The 22,019-nt window shown below is 46.6% G+C and overlaps 1 protein-coding gene across 2 annotated transcripts in view; it reads left to right on the forward strand.

The window, feature by feature from the left end:
- Positions 1 to 22,019, forward strand: part of LOC116982610 (carboxylesterase 5A-like) — a 31,729-nt gene that overhangs the window by 8,430 nt on the left and 1,280 nt on the right. The window contains exons 3-13 of one of the 2 annotated variants that reach the window (XM_033035896.1): positions 1,129 to 1,270; positions 2,381 to 2,514; positions 2,713 to 2,866; positions 3,861 to 3,965; positions 5,698 to 5,802; positions 7,426 to 7,560; positions 10,379 to 10,453; positions 14,333 to 14,477; positions 17,197 to 17,346; positions 20,722 to 20,794; positions 21,520 to 21,692. In XM_033035896.1, coding sequence (XP_032891787.1) covers positions 1,129 to 1,270; positions 2,381 to 2,514; positions 2,713 to 2,866; positions 3,861 to 3,965; positions 5,698 to 5,802; positions 7,426 to 7,560; positions 10,379 to 10,453; positions 14,333 to 14,477; positions 17,197 to 17,346; positions 20,722 to 20,794; positions 21,520 to 21,692 — 1,391 coding nt within the window. Of the gene's footprint in view, positions 1 to 1,128; positions 1,271 to 2,380; positions 2,515 to 2,712; positions 2,867 to 3,860; positions 3,966 to 5,697; positions 5,803 to 7,425; positions 7,561 to 10,378; positions 10,454 to 14,332; positions 14,478 to 17,196; positions 17,347 to 20,717; positions 20,795 to 21,519; positions 21,693 to 22,019 lie in introns of both variants that reach the window. The other variant, XM_033035897.1, reaches the window with a different exon arrangement.

A 22,019-nucleotide genomic window follows, 5' to 3' on the forward strand; every position in this document is an offset into this window, starting at 1 on the left:
AGAAGGTACAGAAGCTTGAAAGCACACATCATCAGATTCAGTCACAGTCTGTTCCCTGCTGTTATCAGGCTACTGAATATTCCTCCCATAAGCTAGCATGTAGTCGTGAATTTCCAACCGATCTCATTGTGAACTTTAAACAAAAATGTAATCTGCACTTTCTCTGGAACTGTAATGCTATAAAACCTCAACACTGTATAGGGAGGTTTCACGGCAGTCGGGTCACGACCCATGACCCGTACTGTTGCTACATTACTCCAAATGGATTACACGCGATGAACTGCAGGTAGGCATTTACCATTGCTTCCAGCGTAGCGGGCCCGTTAAAACCCGCTGAAATTGTCAATTTCTGCGCTGTAAATATTTATGGAAATTCAGAATTCCAAAAGTGAGGAGAAATGACGGCAGATAGAAGCGAGAGCTGAAGGGACAACAACAAACAGAGTGCTTAGCGACCATTGGCCGTTTGCTCACTGCATTTCATCAACTAAGGTGTTTTTTCGTGATTCCTTTGGCATCTAAAAAGTTTCAGGTGATAAATCTGGCTGTAATTTTTTTTAATCGCCCATGGTTCCCGTGGGTTTTTACATACAAAATGAAAACGCATCTGAAGAAAAATTTACAGCCAGATTTATCACCTGAGAATTTTTAGATACCAAAGGAATCAAGAAGAAACACAAATAATGCCTTACTGTTGATGAAATGCAGTGAGCAAACGCGATAATTCCCAATATTTTCAATTGCGATATCTGCACGGCCAATGTTTACCAAGCACTTTAGCTGCTGTAGTCCCTTCAGTTCTCGCTTCTCTATACCTTCATTTCGCTTCACTTTTGGAATTCTAAAGTTGGGTACATGTCTCTCACACTTACCCCGACTCCCACAATTTTTTTCAGCTCAAAAATTCAACATTTTGGCGGTTTTTAACAGGTAGGAAAGTACGCGTTTCTTGTATTAATAACATATACCAGAAGTGACGGATGTCTTCCAGATGGATTGAGCGGCTCCGGGCGTCAAGCCCTATGGCCCAGTAACCTTACGTGCAACCTCCCTATATCCCAGTACATGTGCCAATAATGATCTGATACCGAGTTGCAGGCTGGTTAACTCCTGTCTGCCACACCGCAGGTGCCCACAGGACTCCGTCATGGAGGACATGCTGCTGGCGATATTGAAGATCACGTTGACCCCGCGGGCGTACAGTGAGGACTGCCTGTACCTGAATGTACACACTCCCGTCAGCCCCACCGACACCCAGACCAAGCTGCCCGTGAGTAGCCTAGAAGCCTAGGCCCGCCAGAGGGTGCATCACACTGAGCAGCGCACACGCATGCAAACACATCTTTATATATTGAAAAAAAATCATCCTTGCATAATCATTTATAGACAATAGGTGCAGGAGTAGGCCATTTGGCCCTTCGAGCCAGCACCGCCATTCAATGTGATCATGTCTGATCATCCCCAATCATACCTTGTTCCTGCCTTCTCCCCATATCTCCTGACTCCGCTATTTTTAAGAGCCCTACCTAGCTCTCTCTTGAAAGCATCCAGAGAACCTGGCTCCACCGCCCTCTTCCACAGACTCACCACTCTTTGTGAGAAAAAGTGTTTCCTCGTCTCTGGTCTAAATGGCCTACTCCTTATTCTTAAACTGTGTAGCCCCTGGTTCTGGACTCCCCCAACATCGGGAACATGTTTCCTGCCTCTAGCGTGTCCAAGCCCTTAACAATCTTATATGTTTCAATGAGATACCCTCTCATCCTTCTAAACTCCAGAGTGTACAAGCCCAGCTGCTCCATTCCCTCAGCATATGATAGTCCCACCATCCCGGGAATTAACCTTGTAATTTATGTATATATGTATGTATGTGTGTGTGTATCTATATATATGTATGTATATACAGTATGTACGTGCACACACACACATATAGCACCTAGATACACTCAGTACACAGAGACTGGCACCCACATGAATACTCACCGTTTATAGAGACTCCTGCCGAGTACATAGAGACACACACACACACATGCAAACACAGTGTGTAGAGAGGGAGGGACACAGTGTGATGTACACAGAGAGAGAGAGAGTAACATGCACACATGCATAAAAACACACGGTTCATCGGGAGATTCCTACGTCTTTCTGTGAATGTCTTCTACACGTTGTGGGGGTTTGGTGCAGTTGGGGCTTTGTGTGGGGGGAGTGTTTGATGCGGTGGGGGGTTTTGTGCGTCGGTGCGGGTCTGCTCCACCCCTGGTGATGGAGTGGGTTGAGGGTTTGGTGCCTGGGGCAGGGGGGTCAGTGTTATGAGGGGGGTGGTCTGTACCGAGAGGTGGGGTGTGTGGATGTGGGTCTGTGCTGACCTGTTGCCCTGCCCCAGGTGATGGTGTGGATCCACGGCGGTGGTTTTACGATCGGCAGCGCCACGTACTACGACGCCTCGCCGATGGCAGCGTACGAAGGGGTGGTGATAGTGGTGATCCAGTACCGGCTGGGGTTGCTCGGCTTCTTCAGGTAAACGGCCTCCTCCATCTGTCCGCTCTTCTCCCCCCTCCTCTTCCCCCTCCTCTATCCCCTCCTCTCTCCCCCCCTCCTCTCCCCCCTCTCTCCATCCTCCCCCCCTCTCTCCATCCTCCCCCCTCTCTCCATCCACCCCCACCCCTCCTCTCCTGCTCACTTTGCAGGGTCACAGCGCTGCTTTTCTGCCCTCAGCACGGGTGATGCTGCAATGCCGGCAAACCTGGGCATGTTGGATCAGGTTGCAGCCCTGCAGTGGGTCCAAGCAAACGTCGCCAGTTTCGGGGGCGACCCCCGCTCCGTCACCATCTTCGGGCAGTCGGCCGGGGGGATAAGTGTCTCGCTGCTGGTAAGCTCTTTGGCCCTCCTTTGTTCTGCGCGGCTCTCAGTCCACCCCCACCCCCCCCCCCACCACACACCGACTGCACTCCCCGAGACCACTCATTGCATTCCTCCTCTCTCTCCTTATCTGCCCTCCCTTTCAACTTTTTTTGTCTCACCACCCATCTGCCAATCAAACCCTCCCTCTTACCTGTATCCACCTATCACTCAGAGTGCTGGAGTAACTCAGGGGTCAGGCAGCAACTGGAGACTTACAGCGTGGAAACAGGCCCCTTAATCCAACTTGCCCACGCCGACCTCCCTGAACCATCTGCACTAGTCTGTGTTTGCCCCATATCCCTCTAAACCTATCCTATCCATGTACCTGTTCAAATGTCTCTTAAATGTTATAATAGTACCTGCTGCAACTACCTTCTCTGGCAGCTCATCCATACACCTACCACCCTTGGTGTAAAAAAAGTTTCCATTTCATTTTTGCACCGCTCATCTTAAATCTATGTCCTCGATGCCCCATCTCTGGCAAAAGACTGTGCATTCACCTTATCTATTCCCCTCATGATTTTATTCCTTGGAGTGCAGAAGGATGAGGGGTGATCTTATAGAGGTGTATGAAGTCCTCGCCTGCGCAACCTCTCCTTATAGCTCAGTCCCTAGAGAGCTGGCAACATCCTCGTAAATCTTCTCCGCACCCTTTCCAGCTTGACAACAACTTTCCTATAAGATGGTGACCAAAGCTGAACACAATAATCTAAATGCAGCCTCACCAAAATGTTGTATAACTGCAACATGACCTCCTCAACTTCTCTATACTCAGCACTGATGAAGGTCAATGTGCCAAAAACCTTTTTGACCACCCTATCTACTTGCACCGCCATTTTCCATCTAAAACCCGTAGCCTCAGGGTTGCTGTAACCACCATCGATCTCCCCCCCTGCACCTCACCAGACTAGGGCAGGGGTCTGCCGGTGAGTCCCAGCTGATGCCCCCTGTTCTTTCTGCAGCTCGTTTCCCCGCTGGCCTCTGGCCTGTTTCACAGGGCGATCTCGGAAAGTGGCACCGCGTTACTGGAGGGCTTTATCACCAGAGATGCAATGTCATCAGCTCAGGTGAGTTGACTTCTTACTAAAGTCGGCAATCTACAGCTTTCCAGTGTGAAAACTTCACATCAAACGCCCTCAAAGAAGCAGGTCATAGAAAGAGTTTCATTGTTCCGTTTCAGGACGGTTGACAATCAAACACTCTTGACACAGAGTCACAGAGCTGTGCAGCACAGAAACTGGCCCTTTGGCCAACTTGTCCATGCCAACCAAGATGGCACTCTGGGCTAGTGCCCCTTTGACCAATAGCCTCTACAATCTTTCAATCCATATATCGGTCTAAATGTCTATTAAAGGTTGTAGGTATAAAGAGGGAGGGCTTGAAAACTAACATGACTAAAACATTGAAGTTAGACATGAAGTGCTGGAGTAACTTGGTGGGTCAGGCAGCATCTCTGGAGTAAAGGAATAGGTGACATTGAGTTACTCTAGCATTTTGTGATTAAGGGTCTTGACCCGAAATGCCACCTACTCCTTTTCTCCAGATATGCTGCCTGACCCACTAAGTTACTCCAACATTTTGTGTCTATCTTTAGTATAAACCAGTATCTACAGTTCCTTACTACACGTTTAGAATAAAACATTCCCCTGCCATTGTTGTTCTATACAATTCCATCGAACCGATCCTGTTCCCAATCATTCCAGTTCCACTGCACTCCAATGGAGCAGCACCATTCCCATACCGTGCATCCCAGTGATCCTACTTCCTCCCCACTGTGTAGTCTCACTGGACATCCCCTCATCTCCCTTCCCAATCTTGTAGAAGCCAATTTTGTCCAAACCTATTCCACTTCATGGATGAGACGCGGAGGTGCAGCTAGTAGAGCTGCTAGCTCATGGAGCCAGAGATCCAGGTTCTCAGGATTGGTGAAGGCCTGACCCAGCGCGATGCCTTCAGCTCCATCCAGTTTAGTTTATTGTGGTGTAGAAATGAACTGCTGATGCTGGTTTCTACTGAAGAGACTCAAAATGCTGGTGTAACTTAGCGGGTCAGGCAGCATCTGGAGATGGAGGATGGATGATGTTTCAGGTTGGGACCCTTCTTCAGATTGGTTAATATTATAATATGCTTATTATTGTCATGTGCACCGAATTACAGTGGAACATCTTTTTGTTGCATGATATCCAGTCAGCAGAAAGACCATACATAATTACAATCAATCTTCAGACACGAAACGCCAACTATTCTTCTTCTCCAGAAATGCTGCCTGACCCACTGAGTTACTGCAGTGCTTGGTATCAATCTTCTGTGTAAACCAGATTCCGCAGTTCCTTCCAACACATGATTGCAATCAAACCATCCTCAGTGTAAAGATACAGGATAACGTGAATAACGTTGAGTAAGTCTGATTAAAGATAGTCCGAGGATCTCCAATGAGGTAGATAGTAATTCCTACCCATGTTCTCCAGACATGCTGCCTGACCCGCTGAGTTCCTCCAACACTTTGTGATCTACAAGCTCTCGTCATTGTCCTTTAGAGGGTCTAGTGATGGTCACTGGGCAGTGGGCTGAGAAGTGGCAGATGGAATAAAGTTTGGCTAAGTGTGGAATCATGCAGGTTGGCAGTAGGAATAAAGGCATAGACCTGTTTCTAAATGTGTGAGAACATTCTGAAACCATTTTGTTGCTTTTTAATGATATGATTGTATGGCAAATCAAATTCCTCCTATGTTGCAAAACATACTTGGCTAATAAAGTATTATTATGATTCTAACTTTTAAACTGTCAATTCTGTTGCAGCTGGTGGCCAACAAGACGGGCTGTGGCATGGACACTTCACAGGAACTGGTTAACTGCCTGAGGACCAGGTCAGAAGAAGAGATGGTGACCATCAGAAAAACCATTGTAGGTGAAACCCACTGCGTTAAGTCCTCGCACTGTGAGTGTGTCTGTTGCATTGTCTCGGCTAACACTGCTGGCCACAATGGTCTTGGGATCAATGGTTCTTCATTGTCACAGATTGTAGAGAGAAATTCTTTCATTGCCTAGTTCAGTAAATTCAAAGTACACGCACGTGCACACGCAGATGCAAACACTCACTCTCTCTCACACTCACACACACACACTCACTCTCACACTCATACTCACACACACACTCACTCTCACATTCACTCTCACACACACACACACACTCACTCTCACACTCACACTCACACACGCACTCACTCTCACTCTCACACTCACACTCACATGCATACACACACTGCAGCGGTGGTGGTGGTGACAGGTACAAGTTTAAGAGGATTCGGGTTAGGCACATGGATATGCAGGGAATAGAGGCTTATGGATCACATCCAGGCAGAAGGGATTAATTAAACCTGGCGTCATGCTCAACACAGACATGGTGGACCAAAGGCCCCGTGTCTGCTCTGTTCTTTAGTTTAGTTTATTGATGGTCACGTGCACTGAGGTACAGTTTTGTTGTTTGCTAACCAGTCAGCAGAAAGACTATACATGATTATCATTGAGCTGTCCACAGTGTACAGATACAGGATAAAGGGAATAACGTTTAGTGCAAGATAAAGTGATTAAACTCAGTCCGAGAGTCTTCAATGTAAATCTGGATGTGTTCAAATGTTTCCTCCCTACCATGGGAATGATACTTCAAAATAATCCATTGGTTTCCGAAAGTTTTTGAATGTTGTGTGATCTTTCTCTCTGACCGACTGTCTTGCTAACAGAGCTCCTGGAAGGACAGGCCCACAGGTTACTGATATCCTGGCTCTGGAACCGTGTGTGCATCCACCACATATCTGAACTCTTTCACAGCTGTGTTCCTCACACTATTCTGCACTGACTTTTACTTTACTTTAGAGATACAGCTTGGAAAAAAAAGTCAGCTTACAGCCCAGCAGTATGACTATTGATTCCTCTAACTTCAAGTAACACTTGCATCCCCCCTCTCACACCGAGTTATCGTGCTAGTTTCACTGCCGTCCTGTTGGGTTTTGCTGTCTGTATAACTCGTCATCACCTACCCCACAGCCAACAATGGACCATTGTGGGCTCCACCTTTCCTTGATCATTGCTCTTTTAGCATATCTTTCATTCATTTGTTCTATATCTATATATCTCACCATCTATATCTCGACCCGAAACGTCACCCTTTCCTTTTCTCCAGAGATGCTGCCTGATCTGCTGAGTTAAGTTGTGTCTATTATCTTTTTCAACCAACATCTGCAGTTCCTTCCAACACATGAAAAAAAGGCTGTACACTACATCGCGCTACACACTGGAGACGATTTACAATTTGCAGAAACCAATTAACCTACAAATGTGTACGTCTTTGTAGTGTGGGAAGAAACCAGAGCACTTGGAGAAAACGCACACAGTCACAGGAAGAATGTACAAACTCTGCATAGACAGCACCCGTAGTCAGGATCAAACCCAGGTCTCTGGCGCTGTGAAGCAGTAACTCTACCACTGTGCCACTGTGTTAAGCCTTTTTCTCTTTCTGTTTCCCACAAGCGGATCGCACCTATAGTGATGGATGGAGTGTTCCTGACCAAAGAAGTTGATCAACTCCTTAAGGCAAAGCAGTTCCACATGGTCCCGTATCTGTTGGGAGTCACTAATCATGAATGTGGCTGGTTCTTGGCTCAGGTGAGATCAAGTTAACCTCAATGAAGGAAATCGCTCGGAAACGTTGACCCTCCCTCTGTCTCCACAGATGCTGCCCAACCCGCTGAGCTCCTCCAGAAGTTTAACAACAGATCTTTGTGACTCCAGATCGTTCTTGGCCTGATGGTTTGGGTTTGGTGGGCCGGATCGGATCGGAAATGCCAGCTGTGGTTCTAAAGAGCGTGCTGGAGATGGGCAAGGTTGGGCCGGTTGGCACAGTGCAAGCCAGCTGTGCTGGTGGCCATATCTAACGTTTTGCGCAGAAGTAACATGGGAGATGTGAGGGGAATCCTTCCCTTCCAGTGATGTGTGGCTCTGGCTGGGAACTCTCCACCAGGAGGCATGGGGAATGGATTCAGTCGGGGCTTTTAAATGGTACTGAGTAGGCAGCTGAGGGAGGGAGGGGCTGGGGGAATGGGTTGTATCTGTTATACCTGACACCAGCATAATTGGCTAAATGTCATGTACAACACCCGTCTGATGATGAGCACGAGGAGTACAAGGTTAATGATGGTCTCCTGCATTCCATCCGCGGGCTTAGACATCCTAGTGTCACAAACAGCTGCAGACGAAACACTACAATCGTTGGCCACTGTCATCCGCCGTGGCTGGCCAGACAAACAGCACCACCTGCCACACGCTGTCCAACCATTTTTCGCTGTCCGTGACCAACTGGTCATTCAGGACGGCGTGATAATGAAAGGACACAAGGCGGACATCCCTGAAGTCTCTTCACAGCAAGTACTTCGACATTGTCCATGGGGGCCATCCCGCTGCAGAAATAACCCTTCGACATGCGAAAGGAATGCTGTTCTGGCCAGAAATGGCTAACTACGTTCTCGAGAAGGTTGCTGCCTGCCCGATCTGCAATAGCTTGACCCCGCAACAACAGAAACAACAACTCCTCCCATACCCCAGGCTGGACTTACCTTGGTCCACAGTAGCAGCCGACATCTTCAGGTGGCACGGCAAACAATACCTGGTTTTAGTTGATTCCTACTCAGGATGGTTTGAAGTCGACCTGCTCAGTAGCCCGACCTCAGCCATGGTCATTCAGAAACGAACTCATCACTTCTCTGTCCACGGAGCCCCCCTAAACTGTTCTCAGACAATGGGCCTTAGTTCAGGAATTTCGCAAAAAACGGAGACTTTCACCACACCACCAGCAGCCCCGATTACCCGCAGTCCACCGGCCTGGCTGAGCGAGCGGTAAAAAGTGCAAAGGAACTAATGGAACGCTCACACAGGGCCGGCTCTGATGTTTATCTCGATTTACACAAGCCACGGAACATCGTCCGCAATCCCTCTCCTGGGATCTGCAGCTCATGTCACAGTGAACCCGCTCCACTGCCTATGGCCAATCAACTACTAGAACCACAGGTTTGTGTGCCGTCAGTTATCCAATCCCAGCTCCAACGCCGCCGCAACATTACAAAGAAAATGCTACGATAAAACCAGCTCCTCTTCAACCGCTCAACAAGGGACAGGTTGTCCGCTTGCGGTCACTCCGAGGTTACGACCGCCTTGGAGTCATTCTGGGGTCCACTGCGGAACCACGCTCGTACTTGGTCAGTATTGACAACGGCATTTATCGGCAAACCTGCCAACACCTCCTTCTGGTTAATGAACCAGCACCTCCACATCCCTACCCGGACCAGCCCGCCGGTCTTCCCTCACGCTCTGCGAATGCTGCTCCCATGATTCCTCTGCCGGTGGCAGCACCATCCCAGCCTTCCCGGTTCCCCAATCTCCACCGGTGTCTTCTCCTCCATGTTCACCCGATAAGGGACTTGCTTCCCCAGCGAAGGGTGAGGTTATTATCGTACACGTGCAGGTCGTGTCTGCAAGCCAAACCCGCTAATTGGAAAATTGACTGGCTATACCTGACCTGTTTAGTTTAATGTGCTTTCATATGGTTTTAAATGCCACACATACTGGTGTTTCATATTTACTCCACTAACCACTATATATGCTTTACTTCTTTAAGAGGAAGGATGTAGATTAACCTTTATTAATTCATGCCATTTATAACCTTCATCACACAAATATGCATGACACCATTTGCATGGTATTACGGTACTACACAAAGACTCTCTTTCTCTCTCTCTCTCTGTCGGGCACTAGTTAGAAAGCCAGACGCAAGCAGCTGGCTGTTGAAATGCTCTAGTGTATTTGATGAAATGAAGTTGGACTTCATCATGAATGTGTTTTTATTGCTGGGCCGCCAATAGACCTGAAACAGCGTCTGTCCATTCCCTCCACAGATGCTGCTTCATCTGCTGAGTTCCTCCAGCACTTTGTGTTTTACTCAATATTCCAGCATCAGTAGTTGCTTCTGTCTTCAATCCTCTCTCTTTAGACTTTAGCGATACGGCTCAGAAACAGGCCCTTCGACCCACAGAGTCCGCGCCGACTAGCTATCACTATCCTACAACACTAGGGACAATTTACAATTTATTTGACCAAAGCGAATTAACCTACAAACCTGTACATCGTGGGTTGAAACAGGAGCACCCGGAGAAAACCCAGGCGGTCACGGGTAGAATGTACAAACTCCATACAGACGGCACCCGAGGTCAGGATCGAACCTGTGTCTTTAGGGCTGAAAGGCAACAGGTCTATCACTGCGCCACCGTGCCTCCATGAATAGGACCAGTCCCTTGACCCCACTTATAGTGAGGTTGATGGGATCCATGCTCACTGGGTCTCTCCCTGTCAGCGTGGATGGGCAGTTGAGTGCATGGATCTATAAATTATGGATGTAGGCACAAGCATTCTCACTGCTGTATTTTCTCAACAGCTCGTGAATCAGCCTGGCTGGCAGGAAGGAATGGACAGAGAGATGGTTGAGAATGCCATCAGATCCTTAAATCTGGTGAGTTTCTCTCAACCCGCACTCGCCTATAGGGGTGAATTCCTGCAAATGTCTTCAGTCTGTTAAACTTGGGGCAGACGTTGACCATGTTGGAAGGTAGACACTAAGTGCTGGAGTAACTCAGTGGGTCAGAACGTGCATATTATATATTCAAAAAGAATACGAGATACGGAACTAGCGGTTATATCATTAGATGCAGAAAAAGCGTTTGATCAGGTGGAATGGATGTATTTATTTAATATAATGGAAAAGTTTCAATTGGGGGATAGATTTTGTAAATGGGTAAGAATTTTATACTCGAATCCTATTGCAAGAATTTTGACTAACCAAATTTTATCAGCCAAATTCAAACTCTCTAGGGGATGCAGACAGGGATGTCCGTTATCACCCTTATTGTTCGCATTGGTGATAGAACCATTGGCGGAAAAAATTAGATCTGAACCTGAAATATATGGCTATAATACTGATACAACAATTAATAAAATTTCTTTATATGCAGATGATGTTTTGATTTATATTACAAAACCGGAAATTAGTATTCCCAACCTGCTAAACATTATAACTAAGTTTGGTGCATTTTCTGGGTATAGGATTAATTGGGATAAAAGCGAGATTATGCCAATAACAGGAATAAATCTAAATACATTACAACAATACCCATTAAAAGTAGTTACAGACAAACTTAAATATTTAGGGATTAACGTAACTAAAACTCATAACTCATTAATAAAATCCAACTATCCTCAACTATTAGATAAACTTAGAAAAAATATTTTATATTGGAAAACACTTCCTATATCCATGATTGGTAGAATAAGTGCCATAAAGATGGTATTTCTACCACAGTTGTTATATTTGTTTCAGGCTATTCCTTTTTTTCTTCCGAAAACATTTTTTTTTAAATTGATAATATTGTTAATAGTTTTATTTGGGATTATAAAAATCACAGAATAAATAAAAAACATCTATGCAAAGCTAAGATAAATGGAGGATTAGCACTTCCAAACTTTTTATATTATTTTTGGGCTGTTCAGATTAAGAATATGAATTACTGGTGGGTAAATATGGATCATGAACCGACATGGTTAAATATAGAAAAGGAAGACTGTCTACCTTTCAATGTAGGTTCGATAATTTTTGCACCAACGGAAGTACAAAAAAAAAATTATAAAGACAACCTAATAATATATAATAATAGACGTATTTGGAAACAAATAGTTAAGACTCTACATTTGGATAATCTCTCATTTAGATTACCAATTATGAATAACCCATTGTTTAAACCTGCTATATTAGATGGGGGGTTTAAACAATGGGATGATTTAGGAATTACAAGGATAGAACACCTTTATAGAAAAGGAAAATTTCTTTTATTCCAGGAGTTACAAGATATTTATGGATTGTCTCCACAACATTTGTTTAGGTATTTACAAATTAGAGATTATATTAAATCCAATACACAAGATTATAAAAATAAAGAAGCAGGACTGTTAGACGAACTGTTTAATTTATATCCAAATACAGAAAAATTAATAGCCTATATATATAACATCATTTTGGATAAGGAGAATCCAATAACGGAAATATATCGTCAAGCATGGGAAAATGAAATGGGATTGGCTATAACAAAAGAAAACTGGGAAGAAAGTCTACAACGAATACACCGGTGTTCATTAAACGCCAGACATATATTGATACAATTTAAAGTATTATATAGGTTACATTATTCGAAAACTAAATTAAATAGTATTTTTCCGAATCTCTCCGCTATTTGTGATAAGTGCAAGAAAGCAGAGGCAAATTTAATACATAGTTTCGTTACATGTCCTAAATTGAATTATTACTGGACAGAAATTTTTAAAGTTATTTCTGAAGTCATCAAAGTTAAATTGGACCCTAACCCAAAGCTAATAATATTTGGAATTCCGGATTTACATCTATCACTTACAGTAAATCAAAGAAATTTCTTTGATTACTGTTTGATAATTGGGAAAAAAATCATATTGAAATTTTGGAAGGGAACATTATCCCCCACAACCAAAATGTGGGCAGCAGAGATGATGGAGACGTTACATCTGGAAAGAATTAGATTTGTCCTATTGGACAAGTATAATTCTTTTGAACAGATATGGTCTCCATATATACAGTATTTAGAGAAGTAGCTGTTCTTGGCAACACAGCTCGGCGTGCACCCTGCGGGATTTGGTGAGAATAATTCATTTTTATATTGGAATTAACATATATGTCTTTATTGATACCATCACTTGTAGTAGTGTTATTAACAATACATATTGTGGTTTTTCATTTTTTTTTTTTTTTTTTCGTTTCTCTTTTCTTTCTTATATATAATCAAATTATTATTTAATCACTCTCTTAATGATTTATAACTGTTCTATTCTTTTTCTATCATTATTTCTAAAAAAAAATAGTAGATAAGTATTATTAGTGTTTTACTTAATGCAAATTGAATTAATTTGATATAAAGTTGTTTGAAGCATTGTAATTGATTACCTTTAATAAAAAAATATATTATAGAACGTGCATAGGAAAGGTTTAGACGGATATGGGCCAAACATGGGCAGGTGGGACTGGAGTAGATGGGGCATCTGGGTTAGCATGGGCAAGTTGGGCTGAGGAGCCTGTTTCCGCGCTGTATGTTTTTGTCAGGCTGTGTAAGATGATTCCCGTCCATTCGGGAAGCCATGTGAAGGATTGCTTCACCTGCAGGGAGTGGAGGCAGGAGCATTGGAAGCTCAATGGAGGTTTGACGGAGCACATGGATTGTGGATGGACTGGTGTCAAAGGGGCAGGTTTAAGGTGAGAGAGGAAAGGTTGAAGAGGGACCTGCATTGGTGACTTTTTAACTCAGAGGGTGGTCCGTATCAGGAATGAGCTGCCCGAAGAAGCTGTAGAAGCAGATACAGTTACAATTTTTAAAAGGCATTTGCAAAGGTATATGGATAGGAAGTGTTCAGACAGGCTAATGGGACTAGCCCAGGATACCAAGTTGGTTTGCATGGACATCTTGTGCACTCTTAGACTCATAGAGCACGGAAACAGGCCCTTCAGCCCAACCCCCTCATGCTGACCAAGATGCATTATCAAAGCTCATCTCATCTGCCAACGTTTGGCCAATATCCCCCTAAACCTTTCCTATCCATGTACCTGTCAAAATGTCTTTAAAATGTTATTACAGTACGTGCCTCTATTATATCCTCAAGCAGCTCATTTCATACACACACCAAACTCTTAAATCTTGCCCTCTCACCTTAAACCCACATTCTCTATTCTTGATTCCTCTTCCCATTTACCCGATCTGTTCCTCTCATGATCTTATACACCTCAATAAGATCACCCCTCAGCCTCCTGCACTCCATTGGAATAAATTCCTAGCCTGCCCAACCTCTCCCTCTAGCTCAGGCGCTTGAGCCCTGGCAACATCCTCGTGAATGTTCTCTGCATGCTTTCCAGCTGAATAACATCTTTCCTATAGCATGGTGCACAAAACTAAACCAGTGCGGGCTCACCTATGTCTTGTACAACTGTAACATAATTCCCCAACTTGAGATCCAGTCCTTGGAGACGCGAGGAACTGCAGATGCTGGTTCAGAAATAAGGAAGCTGCATGTTGGAGTAAGTCAGTGGGTTGGGCAGCATCTGTGGAGATCATGGGTGGGTGACAACAGACACTGAAGACGGGTCCTGACTTGAATCGTCACTGTCCATGTTTCCCAGGGGATGCTGTTTGACCTGTTGAGTTACTCCAGCACTTTGTGGGGTTTTTTACCCCAACTTTTCAATACCCTGACTGGTGATGGCCAGTGTTTAAGCGCTTGCGGGTCTGACTGTCTCTGTGTTGCTTCCATTCTCTGAGGATAGCTGCCGCCGGAGGAGATGGAGCAAGTCCTGGATGAATACTTGGGAGACACGCGGGACAGGACTCGGATCCGGGACCTATACCTTGAGCTGTTGGGAGACTTGTTCATGGTGTTGCCAACTATCCGCACTGCAAGGTTATGCCGAGGTATCAGATCCAAGCAAATAACCCCCAAAAACCCATGCAATACAGCCCTCGGGGGCAACATCTTCCACTCGCAGGTGGTCCATACCTGGGAAGAGCGAGCCATGGTGCAATTTTAAAGGGGTTATTAATTTATCGCAATAATTCTTTATTAAATGTGTATTGTATCTATGTGGATTGTGTTACAGGCCTGTTAAGGGCCCTTTGGCCCACCGAGTCCATACTGACCAGTGATCACCCCGTACACCAGCACTATCTTGCATATTAGGGACAATTTTACAACTTACAAAAACCAATTAACCGACAAACCTGTACGTCTTGGGTGAGTGCCTGGAACATGCTGCTGGAGTGGTGGTGAAGACAGATGCATTGTAGAGACTTGTAGAGAGGCACATGGATATGGAGGGATCTGGGCTGTGTACAGGCAGAGGAGATTAGTTTAACTTGGCATCATTTTGGCATGGACATTATGGGCCGAATGGCCTGTTCCTGTACTGTACTGTATACAGGACATAGAACAGTACAATACAGGAACAGGATCTAGGGTCCACAATGTCCATGCCGAACATGATGCTATTAAACTAATTTCCTCTGCCTGCAGGTGATCCGTACCCCTCCATTCCCAGAGCATCCTCAGCCCCCACCGCCCGCTGTGTAAAACACACCCGGAGATGTCTTATTTCACCCATGTGACTCCCTGACCAGATTAACCCCACTCCCCGGGTCTCAGCTTCTGGGTTAGGGATCTCTCTGCCACCTTTGTGCCAGAGAGTCCCACTCCCCCTTGAGTACTATGGCAGAGCAGTTGAGTTGCTGCCTTACAGCACCAGACACCCGGGTTCGATCCTGATCTCGGGTGTTTTCTGTACGGAATTTGCACGTTATCCCTGTGAGCGTATGGGTTTCCTCCGAGTGCTCCGCTTCCTCCCACATCCCAAAGACGTACAGGTTTGTAGGTTTCCAAACACAAGGCGTAGCTATGGGCACATGCATGGGCCCCAGCTACGCCTGCCTCTTTGTCGGGTACGTTGAACAATCCTTGTTCAATACGTACCAGGGCCCCATCCCCGACCTCTACCTCCGTTACATTGACGACTGCTTTGGGGCCACCTCCTGCACCCACACACAACTGACTGACTTCATCCACTTCACCACCAACTTCCATCCGGCACTCCAATACACCTGGACCATTTCCGACACTTCCCTACCATTCCTTGACCTCACCATCTCCATCGCAGGGGACAGACTTCTGACCGACATACACTACAAACCAACTGACTCACATGGCTATCTGGACTACACGTCTTCCCACCCTGCTCCCTGTAAAGACTCCATCCCCTACTCCCAATTCCTCCGCCTACGCCGCATCTGCTCCCAGGATGAGACGTTCCACACCAGGGCATCGGAAATGTCCTCGCTCTTCAGGGAACGGGGATTCCCCTCCGCCACCATAGATGAGGCTCGCACCAGGGTCTCATCCATACCCCGCAACACTGCTCTCTCTCCCCATCCCCGCACTCGCAACAAGGGCAGAGTCCCCCTAGTCCTCACCTTTCACCCCACCAGCCGGCAAATACAACAAATAATCCTCCGCCATTTCCGCCACCTCTAACGTGACCCCACCACTCGCCACATCTTCCCCCATGTCTGCCTTCCGCAAAGACCACTCCCTCCGCAACTCCCTTGTCAATTCTTCCCTTCCCTCCCATACCACCCCCTCCCCGGGCACTTTCCGTTGCAACCGCAAGAACTGCAACACCTGTCCCTTCACCTCCCCCCTCGACTCCATTCAAGGACCCAAGCAGTCGTTCCAGGTGCGACAAAGGTTCACCTGTATCTCCTCCAACCTCATCTACTGCATCCGCTGCTCTAGATGTCAACTGATTTACATCGGTGAGACTAGCGGAGATTGGGCAATCGTTTCGCCGAACACCTCCGCTCAGTCTGCAATAACCTACCTGAACTCCCGGTGGCTCAGCACTTCAACTCCCCCTCCCATTCGCAATCCCAATCCGACCTCTCTGTCCTGGGTCTCCTCCATTGCCAGAGTGAGCAACACCGGAAATTGGAGGAACAGCATCTCATATTCCGCCTGGGTTGCTTGCGTCCGGTTGGCATGAACATTGAATTCTCCCAATTTTGCTAGCCCTTGCTGTCTCCTCCCCTTCCTTAACCCTCGAGCTGTCTCCTCCCATCCCCCCGCCCTCGGGCTCCTCCTCCTCCCTTTTTCCTTCCTTCTCCCCCCCCCCCCTCCTCCCTTTTTCCTTCCTTCTCCCCCCCCCCCCCCTTTTTCCTTCCTTCTCCCCCCCCCCCCCCCATCCCCATCAGTCTGAAGAAAGGTTTCGGCCGGAAACGTCGCCTATTTCCTTCGCTCCATAGATGCTGCTGCACCCGCTGAGTTTCTCCAGCATTTTTGTGTACCTTCGATCTTCCAGCATCTGCAGTTCCTTCTTGAACACAGGTTTGTAGGTTAATTGGTTTCTGTAAATTATCCCTGGTGTGTGAGATCGAACTAATGTGAACAGGTGATTGCTGATTCGGTGCGGGCTCCGTGCCTGTGTCTGCGCTGTATCTCTAAACTAAACTAAAATCCTTTGCATTGATGGATTTTGCTCCTTGACTCTCAGCACTGACTCCTCTTCCGCGGTACAGAGGACCTGCCTCAGATTGCCCACACCCCCTGCCATTCCAGGCACTAATCCATCTTGCTGCCCTCCCACAGATGCGGGCGGCCCGGTGTTTCTGTATGAGTTCCAGCACAGCACCAGCATCGTCCGCCCCGACCGGCCCGACTTTGTGAAGGCTGACCACGGAGAAGAGATCGGCTACGTCTTTGGTGCTGCCTTCTGGGACGGAGACGTGGTTTTATTAGGTGAGCCCAGTGCCGGTAGATGGGACTTCCTCTCTCAGCCGCACGCTCCACTTTCCTCCCCAGCAAAGCACAACGTGTCGGAGGTAAACTCAGCGGGACGTGTTGGTCAGCATGGATGGATGGGCTGAAGGGAGTTTCTCTGCTGTCTCCCTCTGTGAGTGTTCCAGCACACTCCTGAATCTGCCTGTCCGTTTACTTTCCCCCGAACTCACCTTTCTTTCACCTTGAACATTAGCCCACTTCACCTTCCCTCCCTTCCCCTGATCACAGGGCCTTCTCTCCTCCTGTGACACACTCGTACTCAACGTCAACAAGACCAAGCAACGTTATGTTTAGATTAGATTTAGTTTCATTTAGATTTAGGTTGGATTGAGTTTGGTCTGTTGATTGAGATTATAATTGTTACGTTTACCGAGGTTCAGTGAAAAGTTTTTGTTTGCGTGTTGACCAGACGACAATTATGTCCACAGCGTATAGATACATGATGAAGGGAACAACGGTAAAGTTCGATTAAAGATAGTCCGAGGGTCTCCAATGAGATAGATGGTAGCTCAGGACCGCTATCTAGTGGTGATAGGACAGTTTAGTTGCCTGATAACAACTGGGAAGAAACTGTCCCTGAATAGGAACTGATTGTTGACTTCAGAAAGGGGAAGTAGGGAGACCAGGCACCAGTTTTCATTGGTGAGTTGGTGGTGCAGAGAGTTAGCAGCTTCAAATTCCTGGGTGTTAACATCTAGGATGGACTGTCCTGGGCCCAGCACATGAATGCAACCATGAAGAGGGGTTTCTGCTGAATCTACTTTCTAAGATTCCCCTACCCTGGGAATTAATATGTCTCCAAAAACTTACATAGTTTGACAAACATGTTGCAGAAAGTATCCTGACTGGTTGCATCATGGCCTGGTTTGGCAATTCCAACTGGAGCACAAGAGTCTGTAGTGAGTGGTGGTTCAGCCCAGTCCATCACGGGCATCGCCCTTCCCACCATCAAAAACATGGACACCAGGCGCTGCGTCAAGAAGGCGTCATCTATGATCACGGATCCCCACCTTCCAGGCCGTGCCCTCTTCTCACTGCTACCGTCTGGCAGGGGTACAAAAGCCTGAAGTCCCACACTGAAGATAGACAAAGTGCTGGAGTAACTCAGCAGGTCAGGCAGCATCTCTAGAGAAAATAAATAGATGATGTTTTGAGGGAGCCCTTCTTCAACCATATAACCATATAGCAATTACAGCACGGAAACAGGCCATCTCGGCCCTACAAGTCCGTGCCGAACAATTATTTTCCCTTAGTCCCACCTGCCTGCACTCATACCATAACCCTCCATTCTCTTCTCATCCATATGCCTATCCAATTTATTTTTAAATGATACCAATGAACCTGCCTCCACCACTTCCACTGGAAGCTCATTCCACACCGCTACCACACTCTGAGTAAAGAAGTTCCCCCTCATGTTACCCCTAAACTTCTGTCCCTTAATTCTGAAGTCATGTCCTCTTGTTTGAATCTTCCCTATTCTCAAAGGGAAAAGCTTGTCCACATCAACTCTGTCTATCCCTCTCATCATTTTAAAGACCTCTATCAAGTCCCCCCTTAACCTTCTGCGCTCCAGAGAATAAAGACCCAACTTATTCAACCTTTCTCTGTAACTTAGTTGTTGAAACCCAGGCAACATTCTAGTAAATCTCCTCTGCACTCTCTCTATTTTGTTGACATCCTTCCTATAATTGGGCGACCAAAATTGTACACCATACTCCAGATTTGGTCTCACCAATGCCTTGTACAATTTTAACATTACATCCCAGCTTCTATACTCAATGCTCTGATTTATAAAGGCTAGCATACCAAAAGCTTTCTTTACCACCCTATCTATATGAGATTCCACCTTCAAGGAACTATGCACGGTTATTCCCAGATCCCTCTGTTCAACTGCATTCTTCAATTCCCTACCATTTACTATGTACGTCCTATTTTGATTTGTCCTGCCAAGGTGTAGCACCTCACATTTATCACCATTAAACTCCATCTGCCATCTTTCAGCCCATTCTTCCAAATGGCCTAAATCACTCTGTAGACTTTGGAAATCCTCTTCATTATCCACAACACCCCCTATCTTGGTATCATCTGCATACTTACTAATCCAATTTACCACACCTTCATCCAGATCATTGATGTACATGACAAACAACAAAGGACCCAACACAGATCCCTGAGGCACCCCACTAGTCACCTGCCTCCAACCCGACAAACAGCCATCCACCATTACCCTCTGGCGTCTCCCATTCAGCCACTGTTGAATCCATCTTGCTACTCCTGCATTTATACCCAACAGTTGAACCTTCTTAACCAACCTTCCATGAGAAACCTTGTCAAAGACCTTACTAAAGTCCATATAGACAACATCCACTGCTTTACCCTCGTCAATTTCCCTAGTAACCCCTTAAAAAAATTCAAGAAGATTAGTCAAACATGACCTTCCAGGCACAAATCCATGTTGACTGTTCCTAATCAGACCCTGTTTATCCAGGTGCTTATATATATTATCTCTAAGTATCTTTTCCATTAATTTGCCCACCACTGAAGTCAAACTAACAGGTCTATAATTTCTAGGTTTACTCTGAAAACCCTTTTTAAACAATGGAACAACATGCGCAGTACGCCAATCCTCGGGGACTATTCCCGTTTCTAATGACATTTGAAATATTTCTGTCATAGCCCCGGCTATTTCTACACTAACTTCCCTCAATGTCCATGGGAATATCCTGTCAGGACCTGGAGACTTATCCACTTTTATATTTTTCAAAAGTGTCAATACTTCTTTTACTTTGAAACTCATAGTATCCATGGCTACTCTACTAGTTTCCCTTACCTCACATAATTCAATATCCTTCTCCTTGGTGAATACCGAAGAAAATAAATTGTTCAATATCAACAGTTAGGTTCCGACCCAAAATGTCATTTATTCCTTTTCTCCAGAGACGCCGCCCAACCCGCAGAGTTACTCTAGCATTTTGCATCTACCTTCGGTATAAACCAGCATCTGCAGTTCCTTCCTGTGCCTGAAGTCCCTCACCACCAGGTTCAGGAACAGCTACTTTCCTGCAACCATCAGGTTCCTGGACCGACCCGCACAACCCTAATCCCACCTCCGCAACGGAACACTACTCTTGTAAGGACTTGCTAAATATGTTTTTGAACCAATGTCCTGTTTTTCTTTATAATGTCTTCTTTCTTTTGGAACTTTTATGTGTAATGTATTAATAGTTTATGTTCGTGTGTGTTGTCTGAGTCTTTGTGCATGTGATGTTTTGGCAAGCAGCATTTCCACTGTACTTGTGCAGATGACAATAACCTTGAACGTGACTCTTGCAGAGAACGTCACGGCAGAAGAGGTGGCTTTAAGCAGAACTATGATGAGTTACTGGGCCAACTTTGCCAAGAACGGGTAAGAGACACCACGAATGGTCAGACAACTGTTGACTCGACTCGTCTGTGCCAACCTCGATGCCCCGTCCAAGCCAGACCCGTTTGATGGGGTAAAGTAGCTATCATTGATCTGCTGGGAAGCTTTGATCCAGCTCCCTGCCCGGGCACCTACGCACAGATATGCTTTCACTCTCCACCCTACCACTGCCCCTCAGTATCTCAACTCCCATGAACTCTCTGAACCCCAAGGTTTTACAGAAGCCAAATTTTTATCCCGCAAACCTGCGTGCCTTTGGAATGTGGGAGGAAACCGGAGCACCCGTGAAAACCCCACAGAGTGGATGCGCAAATTCTGCACAGTCAGCACCCATAGTCAGGATCAAACCCGAGTCTGTCGCGCTGTAAGGCAGCAACGCCACTGCTGCACCTCTGTGACACACACTGTTCTGTGGGACGGGTGTTTGTTTGGGAGTTGCTGTGGTTTCCCCTGGGTGGACTTTGTCGCCCGTACCCTCGCAGAGTGAGCTGGGAGAGGTGGTGGTGGAGGGTGGGGGTGGGAGATGGTGGGGTGGGGGAGCGGGAGGGGGTGTGTGAGGTGGGATGAGGGGGAGTGGTGGGGTAGGAGGGAAAGTGGGGGAGGGGAGGGAGTGGGGGAGAGAGTAAAGGGGGGTGGGCTGCCGGTTTAGTGGACTGTGGGGTCTCGGTGGAATGAACGCTCACTAACTTTGGGGTTATTGGTGGCAGGGACCCGAATGGTGAGGGGCTGGAGTTGTGGCCGGTCTACGGCAGGAACGAGAGCTACCTGCAGCTGGACGTGAGCCAGAGTGCCGGGACCCAGCTGAAGGAGCAGCGGATGAGGTTCTTCACCGAGACCCTGGGCTACGGCGTACGGTCGGAGAGGGAACCGCCCCAGACAGGTGACACAGAGCAGCGGCAGGAACTGTAGCCTCCAGTAACCACCTCTGCTCAAATCAACTAACCCTCTCTGGGCCTGACTACAATTGGGATCTCGGTGTCGCACGGACAACGCAGACATCTTGGGCAAAATAAGGAAACGTGGGAAACGAGGGCAGGGAGAAGCCACTCCGAACCGTTTAGACCAACACACAAACACACAGTGATGCAGCCGGTGGAGCTGCAGCATCTCAGGGCCAGAGACCTGGTTTCGGGCGCTGTCTGTACGGAGTTTGCACATTCTCCCTGTGGCCTCCTGGTGTGTGTTTGTAGGTTCATTGTCCCTCTGT

The sequence above is a fragment of the Amblyraja radiata genome, chromosome 17, assembly GCF_010909765.2.
Source record: "Amblyraja radiata isolate CabotCenter1 chromosome 17, sAmbRad1.1.pri, whole genome shotgun sequence".
Classification (NCBI taxonomy): domain Eukaryota; kingdom Metazoa; phylum Chordata; class Chondrichthyes; order Rajiformes; family Rajidae; genus Amblyraja; species Amblyraja radiata.